The following is a 22,237-nucleotide window of genomic DNA, read 5'->3' on the forward strand; positions in this document are numbered from 1 at the left end:
TATACAGAGAGATCAGATAAGATGGGTTTATTCTCATCGGAGGCTGAGGAGTGACCCTATGGAGATTCATAAAATTTTGACAGGCTTAGATAAGATATTCAGAATCTTTTTTTCCCCACGTCAGGGGAGTCTATACCTAGAGAGGACAGATTTAAAGTGAGAAGGGATAAGTTTGAAGGTGTTCAACATATGGAACGAGCTGCCTTAGGAGATGGAAGTAGATAAAATTACAAAGATTAAAAGGACAGGTACTTGGATAGAAAAGGAGCAAAGGGATGGGGGCCTTATGCAGGCTATTAGGATCAGCATAGGTAGGATCGCGACCGGCGTGAATGAGATGAGTCAAAGAGTTTCGTTGCTGTGTTTAATATTTCTGATTCTATTATGGATGTGGAAGAGAAATGTGATGATCGTTTGGTTAAAAGATATAGTCTTTTGCATTATAGAAACAAATAACATTAATTTGGGATGGAATGTATCTCGAGCTGTGAAGAGCAATAACTATCAATTCTCCTTTGATTGTGATGTGGTTATTGCTGGCATAGCCGCCATTTATTGCCTTTGTGAAAGCAGTGGCAGCCACTTGAGCCACTGTCATCCTTTGCTCAAACTCGGGAGGAAAAGTGAGGATTTAGGTCTAGCACGGATGAAAGGCTTGTGATATACTCTGAAGTTAAGATGATGTGTGACTTGGAGGGGAAACTGCAGGTAGTGAGTGATGTTCCTATGTGGTTAAGTTAGCAGAACTGTAATTTAGAGCTCTGGTTGGAAATTTGGTTACTGGAGCTGAAATATTGCAGCTGCGGATTTAAATTCAGTTAGTTCTTTCGAAATAAATGGACAGATTTTGTAATGATGACCATAAAACTACCAGTTTGCTCCTGTTTGCGAGATTGCAAATTGGGGGGGGGGGGTACAATCGGAGTACATTTGGCATTTTGCAGATAGTGTAACACTGCAGCCACTGTACAGAGTGATGGAGGGAATGGTTTGTTTGAGTTGCTTAATGGAATGCTGATAGGCTGCTTTGACCTGAATGGTGGCAAACCTTATTGGAGATGGAATCACCCAGGGCATTGGAGACTATCCCATCACGTGTGGGAAAGAACTGCAGATGCTGGTTTAACTCGAAGGTAGACACAAAATACTGGAGTAACTCAGTGGGTCAGGCAGCATCCCTGGAGATACTTCTCTCCCCATTACTTCTCCGGAGATGCTGCCTGACCTGCTGAGTTACTCCAGCATTTTGTGTCTATCCCATCACATTCCTGACTCGTGCCTTCTAGATGAATGAATGGCTTCGGGGCATCGGGAGGTGAGTCACTTGCCACATGATTCCAAGCTACTGACCTGGTCATGTAACCACAGCATTTGTGTGTCTGGTCCAGTTAAGTTTCTGCTCGGCCTCCAACTGTAATGGGAGTGGAGTTGACAGTTTTAGTGTCATTTCATGTGACGCTTTAGGTGGTGAGAATCTTGTTGGAGATGGTCAATCTTTGGACAATAAACTTGTGTCAGAACAATAGAGGATTGATAATATTGATTAGTAAGGAAGAAGTGACACTGCATAATTTCAGCCATTTTGCAGTTGCAGGCCAGCAAATCTAGCCTCGGAAGGGCAATGTTAATGAGATTAGTATGTTTATTTTAACAGTTTATGGGAATGAACAACAATAGCAAGCACATAATTTGTTGACTATCTTAATTGTCCTTTAAGTTGTCGGTGTGCCAGCTTCTTTGTGGTAGAGATGCTTTACTATGTACGATATTCTACTATGTACCAACGGTGATGCCATATATAGGAGGAAATAAAGATGGTGGCATTCACAAGTTTTCCTTCCTTGGTTTTCGAGATGAAGAAATTGGAGGCTTGGGAGGTACTATCTATGAAGCCTTATTGAGGTGCTGAGCTCCCTCAGACATGTGCCTTGTGGATTGGTGGAAAGGCTTTGTGAACCTGTGAGGTGTCATCTGCCACGGGACACCCAGGAGCACAACTAAACTCAGAACGCTGGAAGAATCCAGCAGACCCTGATGCAGGATCTCAAACTGACGTGTCAGCTTGCAAGTGCAAGTAGAATTGCAACCATCACAGAAGTTCCCATTTTGATGTGATTCAACGGGTAATTATTGGAGCAATGCATAGATGGCCTTGGAACATTGTCCGGTCCTGCTCTCTGCCAACTGTTGTAATAATATCAAGAACATTCATCCTCTCTGCCTCTGGAATTCAGCTTTTTTCTTCCTCCGTGCTTGGACCAGGGCTGTAATGAGGTTTGGATTAATAAACTTTTATCTGAACAGGACTGCTGGAGATTTTAAATTCCATTAATTGAATAGAGACAAGAGATTGCAAATACTGGAATCTGGAACAATCTGCTGGTGGAACTCTGCAGCAACTGTGGTTGGAGAGGAACAGTGTCTGAAGCAGAGTTAGAAAATGTCCTCAACCCAGATCCGCTGCATCTAACATAGGTGTCACATGTTTCATTCCAAACCATGCTGTCACAGCACCACCCCAATCCAAAAGAGGATAAAATGACCAGACAACAGCTTGAAAACAGAATCTTTGGAACAGACCAAATCGTAGCTCAAACATGGGACAGTGTTGTGTTTCACCAATGTTAAGTGAAACGTAAGGTGATCATCTTTGACATCTACAAGATGTTGAGGGTAGATATGAAGAGGCTTCTTCCTCTTACAGGAGAGTCTGGAGCTAGGGTCTAGGATAAGGAGGTGACCATTTAAAACTGAAAAGATATTTCTTTGTACAAAGTTTTGTAAATGCTTTGAACTCTGAAGTTCAGGCCCGTGGATGTTGAGTATATTCGGGAAGAGATTTTTGGACAAATGGAATTTGGGGAATCTGGAGATCGTGCAAAGAACCTGATCTTATTGGGCAGAGGAGCAAGCTTAAGGGCTTTGTAGTCTACTTCTATTGTTAATGTTTAAGATGGGGAGATTAACTTAAACTATAAACAACAGGGTGAATGTTTCCCTTTGCCAATAGGTCAACAACAGGGAGGAAGACAATTTAAAATAATTGGTGAAAAGTCACGGTGGTTAACTTGACTACTATCCTGAGGCCTGGGTATCGGTCTGAAAGCAAGAGTTTGAATAATACCACCAGAGCATCCAGGAAATTTAAATTTGTGTAATTAAATGAATCTGGAATTCAAACTGCCAATTTTTTTTGTTGAAAAAACAATGTTTCTTTAATGTACATTAGGGAACAAAATCTGTCATACTTGCCAGGTGGGAAGAGATTTTATCCACTTGGCGTGTGGTGAGATGCTGGAACTGTCTTAGAAAGGCAGAAATCCATATTGCATGTATATACGTATACGAATACGTATTCATTAGCTAATTTTGAAGAGTTTACAAGGAATGAGCTTGGACTAAATTGGATATTTCTTTCACAACCAAATTAGCTATAAAGTCTATAATTCTATAATTGATTCTTATAAAAAAGAAAATTGCACTGTTTAAAAAAAAATTAATATCAACTCTCCATCTCAGTTTCAGCGCAAGCACCGAGCTCTGTGTCTGCAGCAGCGATTGCGGCTCAGGCAGGTGTGGGTGTAGCGTCTACTGTCCATCTGAACCCCATGCAGCTGATGACTGTGGACGCCACACATACACGTCATATTCAAGGGCTCCAGCCGGCGTCGATCACTGCCCAGGGGCTACAGCCAACTTCAATCGGCCCCCAAGGAATTCAGCCAGCTCCACTTGGGGCTCAGGGAATTCAGTCAACAGGTCTTGGGACCCAGGCTCTGCAGCCTGCGTCACTCGGCCCCCAACAGATGACAGACAACAAACCACCAGGTAAAAGAGAAAATTCACTTAAAAACCTGCAGGGGGAGTTATTTAATTGGCTTGGTCATATCTCCTCATAGCCATGCACTTATTAGTGGCATTTATCTAGCATTATCTATCTAACATTATCATTATCTATCATTTTGACACCTGTTCAGGTCGATATCATAAAACAACAGAGATCCCAGCAAGGATCCACGCCTCGCAGGCCCCAGAATAACATCCTTCCACCACAACCCTCTGCCTTCTTTGAGGGAACCAGTTCTGAATTCAAGCAACCAAATCGCTCTATATCCCATGCATCTTAACTTTCTGGATCAGCCTACCCATGAGGGCCTCATCAAATGCCTTATTCAAAAACAGTACCCTCAACGATCACCTTTGTAACCTCAAAAAAAATCAAATCAAAAGTTTGGAAGACATGAACTCCTGTGGATAAAGCCTTGCTGACTGTCCCCAATTACCCCATTCTCTTCCATATGTAAGTAAATCCGATCTGATTAAAATCCTCTCGAATAGCCTGCCAGCCACTGATGTGTTCCACTGTCCTTTAATTTCCTGGAGTATCTCCATTTCCCTTCTTAAACAAAGGAACACCTTCAGCCCTTGCATATGGCTAGAGAAGATTCAAAGATTTTTGTTAAAGCCCCTGCAATCTCCTCTCTTGCCCCTCTCAATAACAATGGATGGATTTCATCATGTCCTCCGGTTTTATCCACATTAATACTCTTCAAGAGCTTTAACACTATTTTCTTGATCTTTGGATGCTGGTTTAAACTGAAGATAGACACAAAAAGCTGAAGTAACTCAGCGGGACAGGCAGCGTCTCTGGAGAGAAGGAATGGGTGACGTTTCGGGTCGAGACCCTTCTTCAGACTGATTCTTCCGAGTTACTCCAGCTTTTTGTGTCTATCTTTAAGTAACTAAAGCATGGATGACTTGTCACGTGTTTTGGCAGTGGGAGGGACGTGATACTCTGGAGGTGACGTTGATGGGCTGGTGGGTGCAGTATGGAAGCTTGAAGCTCCGTTCAGATTAAAAAGGATACCAGTAATTTGGCCTTGCGTAGGATAGGAAATTGTATCTTTTGCAAGTTTTTGGTAGTTGTGGTGGGTTTTGAAGACAATGAAGCCTTTGTCTTCCCAATGTTTAATTGAAGGGAATCTTTTGCTCATTTGCATCTGCATATTGAACTAGATGTCTGGCACAAGATGGAAAATGGATCGGAGGTGGCAGTGAGGGGGAACACTGCATTGTCAGTGTACAAGCAGGACGATATTAATCAGTACTGTCAGAGAAACGTGAATTCAAATTCTACCCAGAACCTGAGCATAAGTTCTCTTCTGCATTTGATTTCAGTGGTAAGGAAGTGCTATACTAAGGTCCCATTTCATGGACAAAGAACTAAACAAGACCCAAATATTCTTTAATGCATTGATGTGGCACAGAAAAGAACAGGAAGTTATCTGTAGTAATTTGGCTAATATTTATTTCTATCTATTCGACATTGTAATATTGTCTACATTAGTAACCAGAATATGACGTGCTTCATTGTCTACACATTTTTTTTCTGGCACTGAATAATTAAAAAGAAATGCATGTGTACTTTGGTGCCTTGGGAAGATATGCCAGGAGGCAGCAGGTGGAGAGTGGCTTCTGATCACCTTGATCACGTACACTAATCACTAGTTCCATGCATCATTCACGATATAAGCATCCTAATCAATTTATGAAGTGGTCAGAAATGGCTCTTTCTGTAACAAAAGCATTAAATTATTTGTGGGAGATTTGTATTAATTTCTGGTGGCACCTTCAGTGCTGAAATAATGAGAATTCCAGGAGCTTAACATTGCAGTTTGTGTCCAGATCAGCTGGCGTTACACTTTGACATTTGCTTGATGCCAGCTGATTACTTTTAGTTGAGTGGTCGTGTCCATTCTGTCTGTATCATGAATGTGTCTTACATGTGCGTCCATGTTATTCAGCAGTGGTATTGACGGATGGAGCCACCATTGTAGCCAATCCCATCAGCACGTTCAGTGCGACGCCTGCTGTCACAACCGTGATTCAAACCCACACTCCAAGCAGCAGTACTACAGCTCCCACACAAGGATCTTCGCCACGGCCCAGTATTCTGCGGAAGAAGCCAGCCTCCGATGGGTGAGAGCATTTAACTGTTGCATGACTTTTCTCCAGTCAAGCTGAGCAAATTGTGATGAGATAAATGTAACCACCTTTCAATTGCATGGCATGTGTAGCAAAACCTGTCAATTCATGTTAACAATCATCTTGCATTCATCACGTGTATTTTTGAAAAAAGGAGAAACTATGGAAGAAAAAAAAATCTAACCAATCAACGTATACAGGATTTCAATTGGCTTCTTTTGTGGTGTTGTAGAGTGGAGACACAGGCCATCAACCCACAGTGTCTAATGTCAATTATCAAACTGCCCTTGCACTAATCCCTTTTTAAAGTTTACATCCAACCCCCTCACCAACACGGTAGTAGTAGCATTTGCAGTGGTCAGTTAACCTACCAACCTAGTCTTCTTTGGGATGAGGGATGAAACTGGAGTACCCAGAAGAAACCCATGGGGTCATGGGGAGAACTATACTAACCAGGACTGGTGCAGCGACATCATGGTACTGTCTAACTTCTGTTCCCCCAATCTAGAATCTTTCTTTATAACCTGCAAACCTTTTTATTCTCCGAGGGAATTTACCTCTTTTATTCTCGCTGGTGTTTACATGCCCCCCCCCCCCAAGCCTGCGTACGTGAGGCGCAAACACAACTTGCTGACCAGGTATTGAGGGTAGAGAGTGACTTCCTGGACTCCATGGTCATTGTTTTGGGGGACTTAACAAGGCTAACCTCAGTCGTGAGCTCCCAAAGTACAGACTTCATGTTATCTGCCCCACCAGAGGGGAGAGAACACTCGATCACTGTTACACTTCAATCAAGAACGCATATCGCACTGTTCCCCGGACGGCTCTGGGTCTCTCTGATCATTGTTTAGTTCACCTTATTCCGACCTACAGGCAGAAACTAAAATCTGGTAAGCCTGTGGTCAGAACAACGAAAAAGTGGACAAGCGAGGGCATTGAAAAACTACAGCCCTGCTTTGACTGCACTGATTGGAATGTGTTCAGGGAAGCAACCACAAGCCTTGATGAGTACACAGACACTGTGACATCCTATGTCAGCTTTTGCGAGGACTGTTGCATTCCCACGAAGACCTGGATCTGGTTCAACAATGACAAGCCCTGGTTCACAGCAGAACTCAAACAGCTCCGCCAGTCAAAAGATGAGGCCTACAGGAGTGGGGATGCAGACCTCTACAGGCAGACTAAGTACAAGCTGAGAAGAGGAATCAGAGCTGCCAAGGAAAGCTACTCTAAGAAGCTGAGGAGCAAGTTCTCAGCTAATGACGCTTCTTCAGTTTGGAAGGGCTTGCAAGAAATCACCAGCTACAAGAGGAAAACCCCCTGCTCCTTGGACAATCGTCAGCTGACCAACGACCTGAATAAGTTCGACTGCAGGTTCGAGAAATGGAAACGTAGCCCTGGCCACTTCTCCATCTCCAACAATAGAAATTGAGGAGGTAGGGAGGCTATTCAGGAGACAGAAAAGCTGGAAATCTCCAAGACTGGACAATGTTTCCCCCTCTACCCTCAAGCTCTGTGCCGAACAACTGGTACCGGTCTAGACATACATTTTCAACCAGTCTCTGCAAATCTGTACTGTCCCTGCCTGCTTCAAAGTCTCCACTATTGTCCCTGTACCCAAAAAGACAAGGATCACTGGTCTTAATGACTACAGGCCTGTTGCACTGACCTCTGGTCATGAAGACCATTGAAAGACTTGTGCTGGCCCAGCTGAAAAACATCACAAACCCCCTGCTGGACCCTCTGCAGTTTGCATATAGGGCCAATAGATCGGTGGGTAACGCAGCCAACCTAGGCCTGCACTTCATCCTCCAGCACCTAGACCGCAAGGGGACCTATGCCAGGATTCTGTTTGTGCACTTTAGCTCTGCATTTAACACCATTGTGCCAGAGCTACTACACTCCAAACTCTCCCAGTTGACTGTGCCTGAACTCCTCTGTCAGTGGATCATCAACTTCCTGACAGACAGGAGGCAGCATGATAGGCTGGGAAAGCACATCTCGGACCCGCAGACCCTCAGCATAGGAGCACCGCAAGGCCGCGTACTCCCCCCTCTGTTTTACTCTCTCTACACCAACGACTGCCCCTCCACAGACTCCTCTGTCAAGCTCCTCAAGTTTGCGGATAACACAACCCTGATTGGAGTGATCCAGGATGGGGAGGAATCTGCCTACAGACGGGAAGTGACACAGCTGGCATCCTGGTGCCATCGCAACAACCTGGAGATCAATGCTCTTAAGACAGTGGAACTGTTTGTAGACTTTAGGAGAGCTTCCCCTCCCCCCACTCACCATCAACAACACCACAGTCACATCTGTGGAGTCATTTAAGTTCCTTGGAACCATCATCTCCAAGGACCTTAAATGGGGGCCACCATCGACTCCACAGTCAAAAAAGCCAAACAGAGGATGTACTTCCTGGGGCAACTGAGGAAACACAATCTGCCACAGGCAATGATGGTCCAATTCTATACTGCCATCGTTGAGTCCATCCTCACCTTCTCCATCATGGTCTGGTTTAGCTCAGCCACCCAGCACGACATCCGGAGGCTGCAATGAATCGTTCGATCAGCTGAGAAGGTTGTTGGTTGCCATCTTCCTTCCCATTGACAAACTGTACATTGCAAGGGCCAAGAAGTGAGCGGGCAAGATCATCTGACCCCTCTCACCCCGGCCACAAACTCTTTGAAGCACTTCCCTCTGGAAAGCGACTCCGGACTGTCAAAGCAGCCACAGCCAGACATAAAAACAGCTTTTTTTCCGCGAGTAGTAGCTCTACTCAATAACCAAAAGTCAGTAGCCTCTTTTTGCTCTGGTTTATTTCACTCACACATTTAATCCGTAATGTTGTATTCTTAATGTTTTAATGTTTTATGCTTTATTCTTAATTGTTACTGTATGTTCGTGTTGTTGCTTGCGAGCGGAGCACCAAGGCACATTCCTTGTACGTGTACATACTTGGCCAATAAATTCATTCATTGTCGTGCAAGCTGCACACAGTCGGCATTAGAAGTCAGAATAAAACTTGTGTGCCTGGCACTGAAGCAGCTCTCTTTTAACTAAATCACTGTGCTACCAATAGACAATAAATAATAGGTGCAGGAGGAGGCCATTCGGCCCTCCGAGCCAGCACCGCCATTCAATGTGATCATGGCTGATCAATCTCAATCTGTACCCCGTTCCTGCCTTCTCCCCATACCCCCTGACTCTGCTATCCTTAAGAGCTCTATCCAGCTCTCTTGAATGCATTCAGAGAATTGGCCTCCACTGCCTTCTGAGGCAGAGAATTCCACAGATTCACAACTCTCTGACTGAAAAAGTTTTTCCTCATCTCAGTTCTAAATGGCCTACCCCTTATTCTTAAACTGTGGCCGCTTGTTCTGGACTCCCCCAACATTGGGAACATGTTTCCAGCCTCTAACGTGTCCAACCCCTTAATAATCTTATACGTTTCGATAAGATCTCCTCTCATCCTTCTAAATTCCAGTGTATACAAGCCTAGTCGCTCCAGTCTTTCAACATATGATAGTCCCGCCATTCCGGGAATTAACCTAGTAAACCTACGTTGCACGCCCTCAATAGCAAGAATATCCTTCCTCAAATTTGGAGACCAATTTGGAGACCAAAACTGCACACAGTACTCCAGGTGCGGTCTCACTAGGGCCCTGTACAACTGCAGAAGGACCTCTTTGCTCCTATATCCAACTCCTCTTGTTATGAAGGCCAACATTCCGTTTGAGTTTGCTAATGTAGCAAAATGAGCAGACATTTCCAAAGCACATCTGACATCACTTGACAGCAGTAAATTTTATATCCGTAGCTAATAAATATGCTTTTTGTTAGCCAAAGCAGACAGCTTTCATTAGTCTTGTTCGAGGTGGTTGATATTATCTGGCATAGAAATGGACATGGTGGATACCATATGCAAAAGAAAATGAGGAAAACAGCATTTGTAGAAAAACAGTTAGTGTCAGGCAGCATTTGGAGAGAAACAGTTAATGTTTCTGGTCTAAGAAACAGTTCTGACTAGCATTTTCAGTTTTTATTTCAGGTTTCAATATTTAATTTAAAAAAAAAATTGATCAATGTATTTGGTCAGAAAATGGATGAACTTATTGCCCATCTGAACTTGTTGCCTAGAACCATTCAGATGTTTATTCAACTGACTCCAACTTGTAGTATCACTAAGTTGCAATTATACTTCTACTCCGGGTTATTGTCAGAAATAAAAAATGAGATGTGATGCTGTTCACTAGCCTAGTTGAAATTGTCATCTTCATTGTTTGCAGCATGGCTGTTCGGAAGAGTCTCATCCCGCCACAGCCAACGGAGGCTACGAGCCCGCGATTAGACGGCATAATGCGTAATGCATCAGGATCCCCACGGCCAGTTGGGTGAGAATTTGAATTTTGCAATTGCTCCAGTTTATTCAGTTCTTATATTTGCACTGCAGCAAGAGAAGTGTGATGTGCTCTGAGATCTAAGAACATTCTCCCCCAATAGCTGATCACCTAGTAATACCATCCAGAGGGTCCAGGTGTACCCATCAAGTAGTTGAGACCAAGAATTCTCTGGATTTGATCCCTGCTCTTCAAGTGAAGGCAGGTAAATTTCTGAGAGAAGCCTATCAAGGGGAGCTGTTCTTAGCATCGGTGTATTTGGGTTCAGTGCTATCAGGAGATTATATGCGACATTGAAGAGCAGACAGAATTTCTGAAGAAGGGTCTCGACCCGAAATGTCACCCATTCCTTCTCTCCAGAGATGATGTCTGTCCTGCTGAGTTAATTTTCTGCTGATTTGAGGCAGTATTACAGTGAAAGCCACAGTGAAGATCACCACCGTGCTTGTTTAGGGTCTTTAATGTGAAAGGTAGCACTTTAATTATTGCTTCCTTAATGGAATAGACCCCTTTTCTACCCCCAGAGGTGTGTCAAGCTATGTTCATTTGATACATGGCGGCACGGTGGCGCAGCGGTAGTGTTGCTGCCTTACAGCGAATGCAGCGCCGGAGACTCGGGTTTGATCCTGACTACGGGCGCCGTCAGTACAGAGTTTATACGTTTTCTCCGAGATCTTCGGTTTCCTCCCACACTCCAAAGACGTACAGGTATGTAGGTTAATTGGCTGGGCAAATGTAAAAATTGTCCGTAGTGGGTATAGGATAGTGTTAATGTGCGGGGATCGCCGGGCGGCGCGGACCCGGTGGGCCGAAGGGCCTGTTTCTGCGCTGTATCTCTAAATCTAAAAAATCTAAAAATACATGTTTGTCAAATATTTTAATCTTTTTAATGACCTTGCACTCCTGCTAAGGTAGATGAGAGATTTACACAGTCTCAAAATGTTAAGAAAATACTCGAGTGAATTAACTTTTTAAAGTGTATCCACCATTAAAATGTAGGAACCGTCTCAGCCGATTTGCAGCGCAGTGTGATGAGTGACCAGTTGATCTGTTTTGTGTTGGTTGGTAGATGAACAGTGTTTGGGTTCTTTTGTATTCACTCAAAGGAACATAAAATTCTCATCCAAAGACTGCAATTGCGCAGTGTCACATTCCTTCAGTACCATGGGAGCCGAATCACATGAATGCTTGATACTGCTGTGGCAATCTAGGTTTGTGCATATCATGTGAATTGTTCTCCAACCTCTGATTCAATACTGTCACTGAGCTGTGACTAAACCAATCTATCCGTATGGATGATTGAAAATGGGTATTCCTTTGGAAGAGTTAATGAAACATTTTGATTGATTTTGATTGTTTCTAATTTTTTCAGACAAAAATCTAAGCCAGAGATCCACGTTTCAATAACCACACCAGTGGCAGTTGCAATGGAGGCAGTCAGCAACCAGAACATGGAACCAATGCCCTTGTCAGGGCAGCCAAATTCTCAGCAGCCTCCACCACCAATCCCGACACTCATTGCAGCAGCTACTCCCCATCCTCAGCCTACTTCCTTGTCAACTGTTGCAGCAGCAGTCTCTACTACTACTCCAATTTCAGTCTCCATGACTACAGTGGTAGCTCCTCCATCGCAACCAGTTGCCATCTCTGTACCCGTCTCCATGAGCTCAACATTGCCGGAGATTAAAATCAAACAAGAGAACGAGACTGTGGATGCACTGCCTGTATCAAGTAGGTGTTCTCTCTGCAGAGTGCATGTAAAAATTGACTTTGCTGCAATGAATTTTCATCTAATGATGAGGTTACTCATGCTTACATTATTTTTCTGGAGAATGGGGGAGGCAGGCGAACAATGATAACTGCTGAGCCCAGCATCCCATGGCCTAGTGGGAAGCATGTTGGAGCTTCGTAATCATTCAAGTTGTTGTCAAGAAAGGGTTTTTTTTTGGTCAAGGTTTTAAATAGCAAGCATGAGCAACTTGTCTTTCATATGTCCAGAAGAGTGCTCAAGTGCACATATAGATAGAATATTCTGTGCCTACTGTTAAGAAATCTTTGTCAGAATGGGTGGGGTGAGGGGATATTTTTGAGGTAAGACATGTTCGGGGAGAAGTGTGTATGATGCCGCTTGAATTCGCACTGTAAATGTATTTCTGACTGTAGCATGTGTGAAAGCACTGTAGTTTAGTAATGTTCACAGGAGAGGGGTCAGTTGGTGCACCAGTCCTCCCAGTTGATTTGCTCATTTATACCTGTTAATGCGCAGAAGTGACCAGGACTTTCATTAATGTGAAAAGCTAGGATTGTTTAGATGCTACAGCTTTGTTTTCTGGGTGTTTATTTTTAGTTTTATTCATCCATTTCCTGTTTCTGTTCCTCTCTTTGAATCTCCTTCTCTTCCTATTCATCTCCCGAACTCTCAATGCCAATTCTCCCTTTCTTGCTCTCTCTCACACATGCTTCTACTATTCTTCCCTCTGCCTATGTTGCTCCTTGCCTCTCTGGCTTTCATTTGTGATTCTCTTCCTCCTTCTCGCTTGTTAATGTTCCCCCTCTAATCACTTGTTTTCACTATACCTCTCTCTGGCTGTCACTCTTCTCTTTCTCTCTCTTTTCACTTATTCTCTCACCCTTTGCACTATCTCCCATTTGCAGTATCAACGTGCCAGAGCATGTCTGTGTCATCACCTGCTCTGATCCCAATGGTGAACAACCTCAACCTTCCTGGGAACGAGTTGCCGCTAGGTGCGTCCCCCCGGAAGAAACCCCGCAAACAGCAGCACATTATCTCCACGGAAGAGAGTGAAATGATGGAAACTAACAGCACCGATGAGGAAAAGAATAGCAGCAGCAAGCCGGTGCTGCTCAAAGCAGAGAAGAGGAAATCGCCGCCAAAGGAATACATAGGTAAAATGGATTTGCAGCCAAAATGAAGGCTGGCATTTGTACCCGTGAGGAGTGGACCAATGATAGTATTCTTGGGCTGGGGATAGCATGGCAGAGATTGGAAGGAAAGTGGGATTTGTAACCCTGAGAGGTGCATATGTCTGCCTGTAGAGACATGCCCATTCCTAACCTAAAGCGGTATTTGTATTTTGGCAATGCAAATTTGTGCTTTTCCCACTTTTCTGAAATCTCTCGAACCAACTAAAATCTTGTTTTGCAGACGAAGAGGGTGTCAGATATGTTCCCGTGCGCCCTAGACCTCCAGTTACATTACTTCGACATTACAGGAACCCTTGGAAGGCAGCTTATCATCATTTCCAAAGATATAGCGATGTGAAAGTCAAAGGTGAGACTTAATGTTCTGTTCCTGCTACATTAGGGATGAACCTAATGGCCAGTGGGAATATTTAAACTGTTTCCAGGCAGAGACTTCAACCTTCAACCTCTAACTTGTGTTTAGTGATGTCATCTCTTCAGCATGCAAAATTGCTTGAGCCACGATAATCAATGTTAGATTTTTTATGTAATTTCCACACAAAACAATTAGTAATCTTATCAAAAAGCAGGTTGTAATTCAACTAGTCACATAACACAGACTCTTTGGCCCACAATGTAGACCATCAAATTGTCATTGTCCCAGTTTCCAGCATTCCAATGCCTTTACATTCAAGTGTTCATGTACTAAAATATTACGAGTCTCTATCTCCACCATCACCTTAGCCAGTGTGTTATGCATTCCAACCCCCATCCAGGTGGAAAAAAATCTTTCTCCTACCCTCTTTAAATCTCCTACCCCCACCTTAAATCTATGGTTTTGGGTATCACTGCTACGGGGGAAAAGTTTCTTGCGATACACCTCCTTTCTACATTTGTATACATTGATTAGGTCTTCCCTCAACCTCTTCCACTTCAAGAAGAACAAATCCAACCTGTCATTATTCTGTCCATTTTACCAACTGATCAATATTATCCTGTAGCTTGCTGCCCGCAACATCACCAATTTTCATGTCGCCTGTGAACTTGCTGATCATACCTTTTACATGCACTTCTGGATATTTGTATAATGAACAGTAATGGTCCCAACACCGATCCCTCTGATGCATCACTGGTTAGAGGATTCCAATCACAAAACAACTCGTGACCTTCATCCATGTCTCATATTTTCAAGCCAATTTTGGATTCAATTTGTCAGCTTGCATTGGATCCTATGGGCTCTGATCTTTAGGAGCCCTCTCCCATATGGGACCTTGACAATTAACTATTGAGGTCCATGGACTACATCAACTGCACAACCCTCCTTAATACATTTTGGTACCTTTTCAAATAATCCAACCCATTTAGTCAGATACGACGACTCTCTATCAAAACCATGCTAACTTTGGTTAATCCCTATCTTTCCAAATACAGATTAATCCTGTTTCTCAGAATTTGTTTCAGTAACTTCCCTAGTTTTTGCCTCTGACATTGAATTTGCCATCATGGAATTATCTGACATGACTCTGTAGCTCTCCTTGAATAGAAGTACTATAATAAAATTCATCCAGTCATCTGGCACCTTACCGGTGCCCTGCAAAGGTTTCCAAATCAGTTGAGGTCCTGGCTATCTCCCCTCGTGGCAGCCTGGGATATATCTCATCCGGTCCAGGGGAATAATTCTTCTTTAAGCCCACTTGGACATTTAACACCTTTTTATGGATGCCATTTTCTAAAATTTCACTCTGTCTCTACCACACCCCTGAATTCTCCCATTATAAAGCCCCTCTCTTTTGTGAACACAGATGAAAGGTACTTTAAGACCTCGCCTAGATTTTGCAAATCCATAAATATTTCCCTTTCGTCACTAGTATGTCCTCCACTTATCTTTAACGTATAAAATACTTTGGGGATTTTCTTTGAACATTTACACCAGTGATATTTCATTTCTTTGGCCGCCTAAATTTTCTGCAAATATCACCTGGACTTTCTATAATCATGAAGAGCCTTCCTGCTTTCAGTTCCCTGTACCTGGTGTACATTTTTTTCTGTCTCTATCTTTTGGCAACCAGGATACTGTGGACTTGCTGGCCTTAGCTTCGCCCTAATGGGAATACGTTGTCCCTGAACTGTCATAATTTCATCTTTGATTAACTCTGGATACTTGCATGTGACATCTGCTGCAAGTAACTGATCCCAATCTACTTTTGCTAGATACACACAAAGTGCTGGAGTAACTCAGAGGGTCCAGCAGTATCTCTGGACAAAAAGGATAGGTCACTTTTTGGGTCTGACCCATCATCAAACTGACTACTTTTGCTACACGCTATTGCTAAATCTTGTCGTGTGATAATGAAAACAGCCTTTCTGATGTGTCCCTATACCTATCCTGAATTATCTTGAAAATTAGAGTTATGGTCACTTTATCCAAAATGTTTCCCCATACTTCAACCACTTGCTTACCTGAATCCCCAAGATCTAGAGTTCATGTACATCCCACACCTCTGCAAAGTAGCATAAACCCTCTCAGGCTGCACTAGCTGCAGAAGCACATTACTACTTGTAATTTTACATTGCCATCTCTAAACTCCAAATCGGCTGTAAAAATGTTTCATTTTACTTCTATTGAAATGTGAAGTTAATTTGTATTGTTGGTGAATTGGGAGATTTTTGTTAATTGGCAATCGAGCAACATGGGTGGTGTCACAGAGACCTTGTTTATACTATAATAGCAAGGACTCCAATGTCACTATTATGAGTCAACCACCAAAAAAATGAGGTGAATGAATAGTTAATAACTATTTTGGTCATTGTGGTAGATGTTTACTGAGATAAGTGGCGGCTTGAAAATCCATTAAAAAACTTATCAGAAACTTAGTTTGGAACCTAGTTTAATAGAAATTTACACTGGCATTTCTATTAAAATTCCCATTTGCGCTGTTCGAGAAATGGAAATGACCGTCCCTGAAATAATTTGTGTAATTATTTGAAAGATTAGTTGTTTAAATGTCAATCTTTCTTTCAATTTTACATTGGTGATCTGGAGCGCAGTATTCCTCTAATTGTAGGTTTTGATGATGGTCTGGTCTATGCTGTCCTGTTTTACTGGATTGTTGGGTTTAAATCCATGCTTCGCTGATCTTAAATAACTCCATTTGTTGCTAAAAGGAAGCAAAATATCTGTATTTGCGCCTCACTGCATAATAACCTTGGACTGATGCCTCCTCTATCTTTATTGCAGAGGAGAAAAAGCCCACATTGCAGGAGATTGCTAATCAGAAAGGAATTGTGTGTAAGGCTCAGGGTTGGAAAGTACATCTCTGTGCTGCACAGCTCATGCAGTTGGTAAGTGAGATGAAGATTGTCTTTGCCCACTGTGAAGTGTTATATGTGCCACTAAGTGACTTGGGTACAATTTTATGACAATTATGATATTGTCTTTCATAGTAATTTTCAAGCAAATTTATTTCCAAAATACAGTAGTTTTCTCTGAAACCCAAATCTTATGGAGCAGGTGTTGCAACTATCCATGAATGTGTTTCATTTCGCAAGAAGTTCTCTTATTTTCCATCTACTCTCACAATGTAGGCTTCACGGGCAGAATGGCCTTCTGTGCTGGGGTGTCAAATCTATCCCAGTCCTCTTCTCCTGTTACTTTCTTGATGTATGCTTTATTCTTAATTGTTAATTGTATGTTTGTATTGTCATTTGTGAGCAGAGCACCATGGCACATTCCTTGTATATGCACATACTTGGCCAATAAACATATTCATTCATGTATTTTTGTCAAAACAGAAATCTGGAACTTGCCTTGTCTCCTGAATTTTTTTTGTTTGTTGACATATCCTATTAACCTGATATTTCAAATCCATAATGATGCAAATCAGCAGGATTTTTTTTTTAAACTCAGAAAATTGAGTGATTTTTGTTAATTAGCACTGAAGATTTAATGAATAAGGGACGAGAAATTGATTTGTATAATTTGGAGTCTGTCTACTATTAGGTCCAGACATTGGGCAAAGTGGCGCAGAAGTAGAGTCGCTGCCTTATAGAGCCAGAGACCTGGATTTTATCCTGATTAAGGGTGCCGCTTGTATAAAGTTTATACGTTCTCCCTGTGACATAAGCTCTCCCCTTCTGTGATCCACAGTCTAGGTGCTTCCAGTACCTAGGGATCATGTGCAATTAAATATTGCTGCCAGGAAGCCCTGCATGAAATCACTGCAAGCCCCCTCACATCACCACTTTAAGCATTGCCCGGAATAGTTGAATTTCTATCTCCTGGTATTTGTGCCTCTGAATATTTTGGTGTGCCTGTGACCAGAATATAACTGACATCACTGTGACTATAGGGATGATGCTGAGTCTGATTTCATGCTGAATATGCACATTCTCGGTATTTCAATGTACTGGCTGTAACTGTAATGGAGAAGTTATGCTGCAATACATTTGAGATATTCTATCTTGTGTAAACCAATCTGCCAATTTAGCCATTTGCAGAAAGCAAGGTATGTGTTTACTGTGTATCCCCTCAATTGAAGTTTGCCAGTCCTGGCATTGCAACATTATGATAAAAGGCTCATTGTTGCACAGACTAGCTGAATCTAAATTTACCAGTGCATCTCTGTAAATAGAATGTGCTTTATGTTGGTTGTCAGCAGTGACCTTCATTAAACGTAGTTAACTGCATGCTAGCAGAAAGTCTCCGTAATGTACTTGGTTGCATTACATTTATCCAGAACATTATCTTAGTGAAGCTCTGGTGTATTGTTCAACTGATCTGAATTATCTAAAATCTGAAGGTGGCAAAAGTCACATTTTATTTGGCTCATGAAACTAATTTAAATGAAATCATTTAAAGTTGAGACACAAACCAGTCTATAAAATGTGAAGCAGCTGGTAGGGTGTCTGGCCTCTTTTCTATTGAATCAATTATTTTATAACCTGATTTTCTATAACATGAGGTTTCTTCGGCACACAACTATTGTGTATTAGCAGAACTACCTATTAGTCTGGTAAACCTCCACCAAAGGGCATCCTGTATATTGACATCCTTAAATAAGGAAACGAATGCTGAACACAGTACTCCAACTTTGTTCTTCGCAGTGCCCTTTATAACTTGACAAGTCAAGTGAAAAGCGAAAGGGTCTTCAACTTGTTAGCTCTAAATATTTTCCAAACAAAAATAAATGATTGTGGTAAGAGAAACAAGGAGTTAATTCAGTTGTTGGAGACCGTAGTGTTTTTTTTTCCCATGAATTATTTAAAGGGGTTGTGCATTTCCTTGAGAATGAGGAACAAGGAGATGAGGGGAGTCGGGGACAACTATTCTTTCAGCAGTGGTCCTAATAGCCTTCAAACTGAAAGTTCTGTGGTTATAATTAAAGTAACAAATTATATCTTCTGTGACGTGCTGTGTAATTCCTCCTTGTCCTTAGGACTCTTGATGTGGTCAGTTACATTTTCCTCTTCCAAAGTCAACGATGTTTCAATCGTGAATTCATGATCTAGTTCAGAAATTGTGTCATAATCATGGTATTTACAGCAATGGTTACTGTCCCCATTGTGTTGACTGTGGAGACCTGTGAGGACCTGCCCATGGGGGGTAAAAGCTGCTGAAAATACCCAGTGGTCAGGCAGTATCTGTGGAAAGAGAAACAGTATTATGTTTTGGGTCAAAGAACCTTCATCAGAACTGGGAGAGTGATGCAGCAAATCAGTCTAGCCATGAAGAGCTATTTAGGCAGGCATGTACAATCTCCAAGTGATATCATTTAAGTACAATTGTAATCTCCTTGGGGGGAAGCTTGCAAAGGGCTCACTAATGCACTAGCACCAATATCAAAACACGTGGACATTCGAGGTCAATATTTCCACGATGTTAGTACTTGTCCTGAGAGCCTCAATCACAGGAAGAGGCTCTTGAGTCTCATCGTGATGCAGCCAGCGCTTCAGCCACTGGTGAATGAGTGTGTCCACCATGGTGGAAAGGGGGAGTGGCAGTGTCCTCCTACAGGAGCCTGCACAGTCTTCAGATGGTTGGAGGCTGCCTCCTCGTGCAGAATGAACTCATGGAAGGAAGTTGAAAGAGAGACATCTATAAAGCGAGGATTGCCCACGATGGAACTTTGGAATATAGCCATATGCACCTTCCTGATGTAAATACAACAGTGGGCAAAATAGTGTCCACAGTGGCAGGCTGCAAAGATCCTGAGCTCGGGTGACCCTAAATTCATGGTGAAGAGTGTACTAAATGAGACCTCATTTCCTGACAAGATGATGAAAACAAACCCTCAGCATTTTTAAGGAGTACGTGAACAGGTACCTTAAAGTACCATAAACCCACAGTGCTAAGGACTGAGAACCTGGAGTGATTCTGGCTGACAGTGTCCTTTCTTTTGCTCCATGTGACGAGCTAAATGGTGTCTTGAGTCACAAACTTCAAATGCCATCTGCTCCCTATTCTGTTATAAACTGTGCTCAGTGTCTTACTTAATTTCCATGTCATCAACATCTTAGCAGCAACAAGGCTCTGGACCAAAGTAAATCATGCTGAGACCCTTATCTTTTCTTTGAAAGTCAATTACTCCTTTGCCCTCTGGCAGCTTTCAATTCTCCACCCTCCTCAACCTTTTGGATCATATAAAATGTGCTTTCCTGGAGCACATCCCAATATTCAGTCCACAGTCTCTTGACTTTCCCCAAAAGTTCAAATTCTCAACTTGAAATTCATCATGGCTTGTCATTTTCTCTGTGAAAATTGTTCCCCTCTGTCTTGCCATTCCATAGAGTGCCTTCACCTGTGACTCTAAAGCTTGGTAATGTTTAAATTGTGGATGTCTTGACATTTCATTGCCCATCCATAGTCAGCCTGAAAGTTTGGTTTTGAACTCCTTCCCATGGAGATCATGCTGTGCTGCTGGGTTGGAATTTGAAGTAATTAAACCTAGAAATGAAGCCGGAGTGATAATATTTTGAAGTTCGGGTGATATGCAACTTGGAGGGAATACTGGTATTGGTGTTTCCATGCAACAGCATCCCTTATCTTTGGTGATGGAAGCCATGCTTTTGGGAGGTGCTAGTAGTGTAGTCTCTGGAAAATTGCAGCTCCAGATTCCAGTCTCTACACTGTCTTGTGCCTTCATCCTGAGTACTATTTGACTATGTAATGTTGGGGATGCATTTATCTGGACAAGTAGAATTATTCCATCCTGCACCTAACATACCTGCTTAGTTCCTTTCACAGCTGGCTCAGTTGAATTTCTGGTCAGTGGTGACCCCAAAAATGGTGGTGTCAATACCAAAGATTTGTTGGGCAAGTACTTAGCACACATGTTGCTTATATTGCTTACTGTTTCTAGCTTTTGAATTTTGTCCAGGTCTTGTTCATGCAGGCATGGGCTCCTTCATTTTCTAAGGAGTTGTGAATAGAATTAAATGTTATGAAGTCATCAGTGAATGTCTTCTAATAGAAGAAAAAATATTTTGGGGAGTGTTATATCTGGTTTCCCAGAATTCAGTGTTTAAGAAATGAGGTGGGGAGAAGAGAGGAAATAGAAACCAAATCAAATTCTGTTCAATGGTTTGCTTATCTTAATGATCAAGGAATTTCTCCTTGCAAATTACTAGGGAGATTTGAGCTCAGTCTTTTACATATTTTTCTGTTTCATTCCCCAAAACCTTGACTGAACGTTATAGACCAGCTTGGAACATGATGTGTACAACCGATTGGCTTCGTTACAGGATGGGCTGATTCCAAAGAAAAAAGCAGCTGCAGATGATGACATGCATCGAATCAATGAGCTGATTCAGGTACGTGGATGTCCTGAGTAAGGCAGGTCTCTGGCACTGTGAGACAGCAACTCAACCGCTGTGCGACTGCCGCTCTGGCATACTAATGGGTCACGTTAAAATGATCAAGCACCTATCCCAAGGTTTGAATTGATAGTCGAGAGGTAGTTGTTCAAATCCTGTCATGACAGCTGGAAATTTTAAATTCAGTTAACTCTGGAATTAAGTAGTTAGAATTGATTAAATTAACCAAAAGAAAATCGATTGTTTTTTAGTGAATCGGTTCACTAACATCCTTTTAGAGAAGGAAATTTGCTGTCCTTATCTGGCTCAGTCTTAACGTTATCCATGATAATATGATCTCAACCACCCTTGGTGGTGGCCAGGCAAACCACGACAATGATTTGCAGTCCTTGCTGATTTTGTCTATATTCCATGCATGAATAAAACAGAATGCACAGGATGAGTGTGACGACTAGTGGAAATGTCATGATGGCAAGCTATGAATCTAAATTAAGTTTATTTAAAAACAAAATGAGAAATTGCTACAGCTAGATAAAACAAAAATCAATAACGGGGTGTTTTGTTGTTACCTTGACTGATTCACTACTGTCCTTTAGGGAAAGAAAATGGCTGACTTTACCCCATCATTAAGGAAGTTGCTAGGACATGAGGCCTGGGAGAGGTTGGGCAGGCTAGAAATGTATTCCTTGGAATGCAGGAGGCTGAGGGGTAATCTTTATAAAGGTGTGTAAAGTCATGAGGGGAAATGATAGGGTGAATAGACAGTCTTTTACCCAGTGTAAGGAATCAAGAACCAGATGAGGTGGGGTTTAAGATGAGAGACCTATTTAATAGAAACCTGAGGAGTGAGATTTTCATGGAGTGGGTGGTGGGAAAGTAGCTGCTGCTAAACCAGGTGGTGTGGCTTCTGGCTCCCCTGCCTGACTAGCAGCAAGAAGAGATGGCAGGAATCCTTAATGATAGATGCCATCACCTTGAGGCAGCACCTCATAGATGCTTTTGATGATGGCGAGGGCTGTGACTTGTGCAAAAATACAACAGATAAGAGTAGTGGAGAAGCAATATTTTGAGAAGAATAGAAAACAACATTGATATTTTATTATTTAAATTGCAGTTGA

General features: G+C 42.3%; 1 protein-coding gene across 7 annotated transcripts in view; it reads left to right on the forward strand.

The window, feature by feature from the left end:
* Positions 1-22,237, forward strand: part of LOC144599583 (histone deacetylase complex subunit SAP130-like) — a 43,303-nt gene that overhangs the window by 18,348 nt on the left and 2,718 nt on the right. For 5 of the 7 annotated variants that reach the window (XM_078410643.1, XM_078410636.1, XM_078410639.1 and 2 more), the window contains exons 14-21: positions 3,520-3,828; positions 5,805-5,979; positions 10,275-10,379; positions 11,758-12,116; positions 13,041-13,292; positions 13,552-13,677; positions 16,546-16,649; positions 21,003-21,116. In XM_078410643.1, the coding sequence (XP_078266769.1) occupies positions 3,520-3,828; positions 5,805-5,979; positions 10,275-10,379; positions 11,758-12,116; positions 13,041-13,292; positions 13,552-13,677; positions 16,546-16,649; positions 21,003-21,116 (1,544 nt within the window). The remainder of the gene's footprint in view (positions 1-3,519; positions 3,829-5,804; positions 5,980-10,274; positions 10,380-11,757; positions 12,117-13,040; positions 13,293-13,551; positions 13,678-16,545; positions 16,650-21,002; positions 21,117-22,237) is intronic. The other 2 variants (XM_078410638.1, XM_078410642.1) reach the window with 1 other exon arrangement.

This window comes from Rhinoraja longicauda, chromosome 13, assembly GCF_053455715.1.
Source record: "Rhinoraja longicauda isolate Sanriku21f chromosome 13, sRhiLon1.1, whole genome shotgun sequence".
NCBI classification, from domain to species: domain Eukaryota; kingdom Metazoa; phylum Chordata; class Chondrichthyes; order Rajiformes; family Arhynchobatidae; genus Rhinoraja; species Rhinoraja longicauda.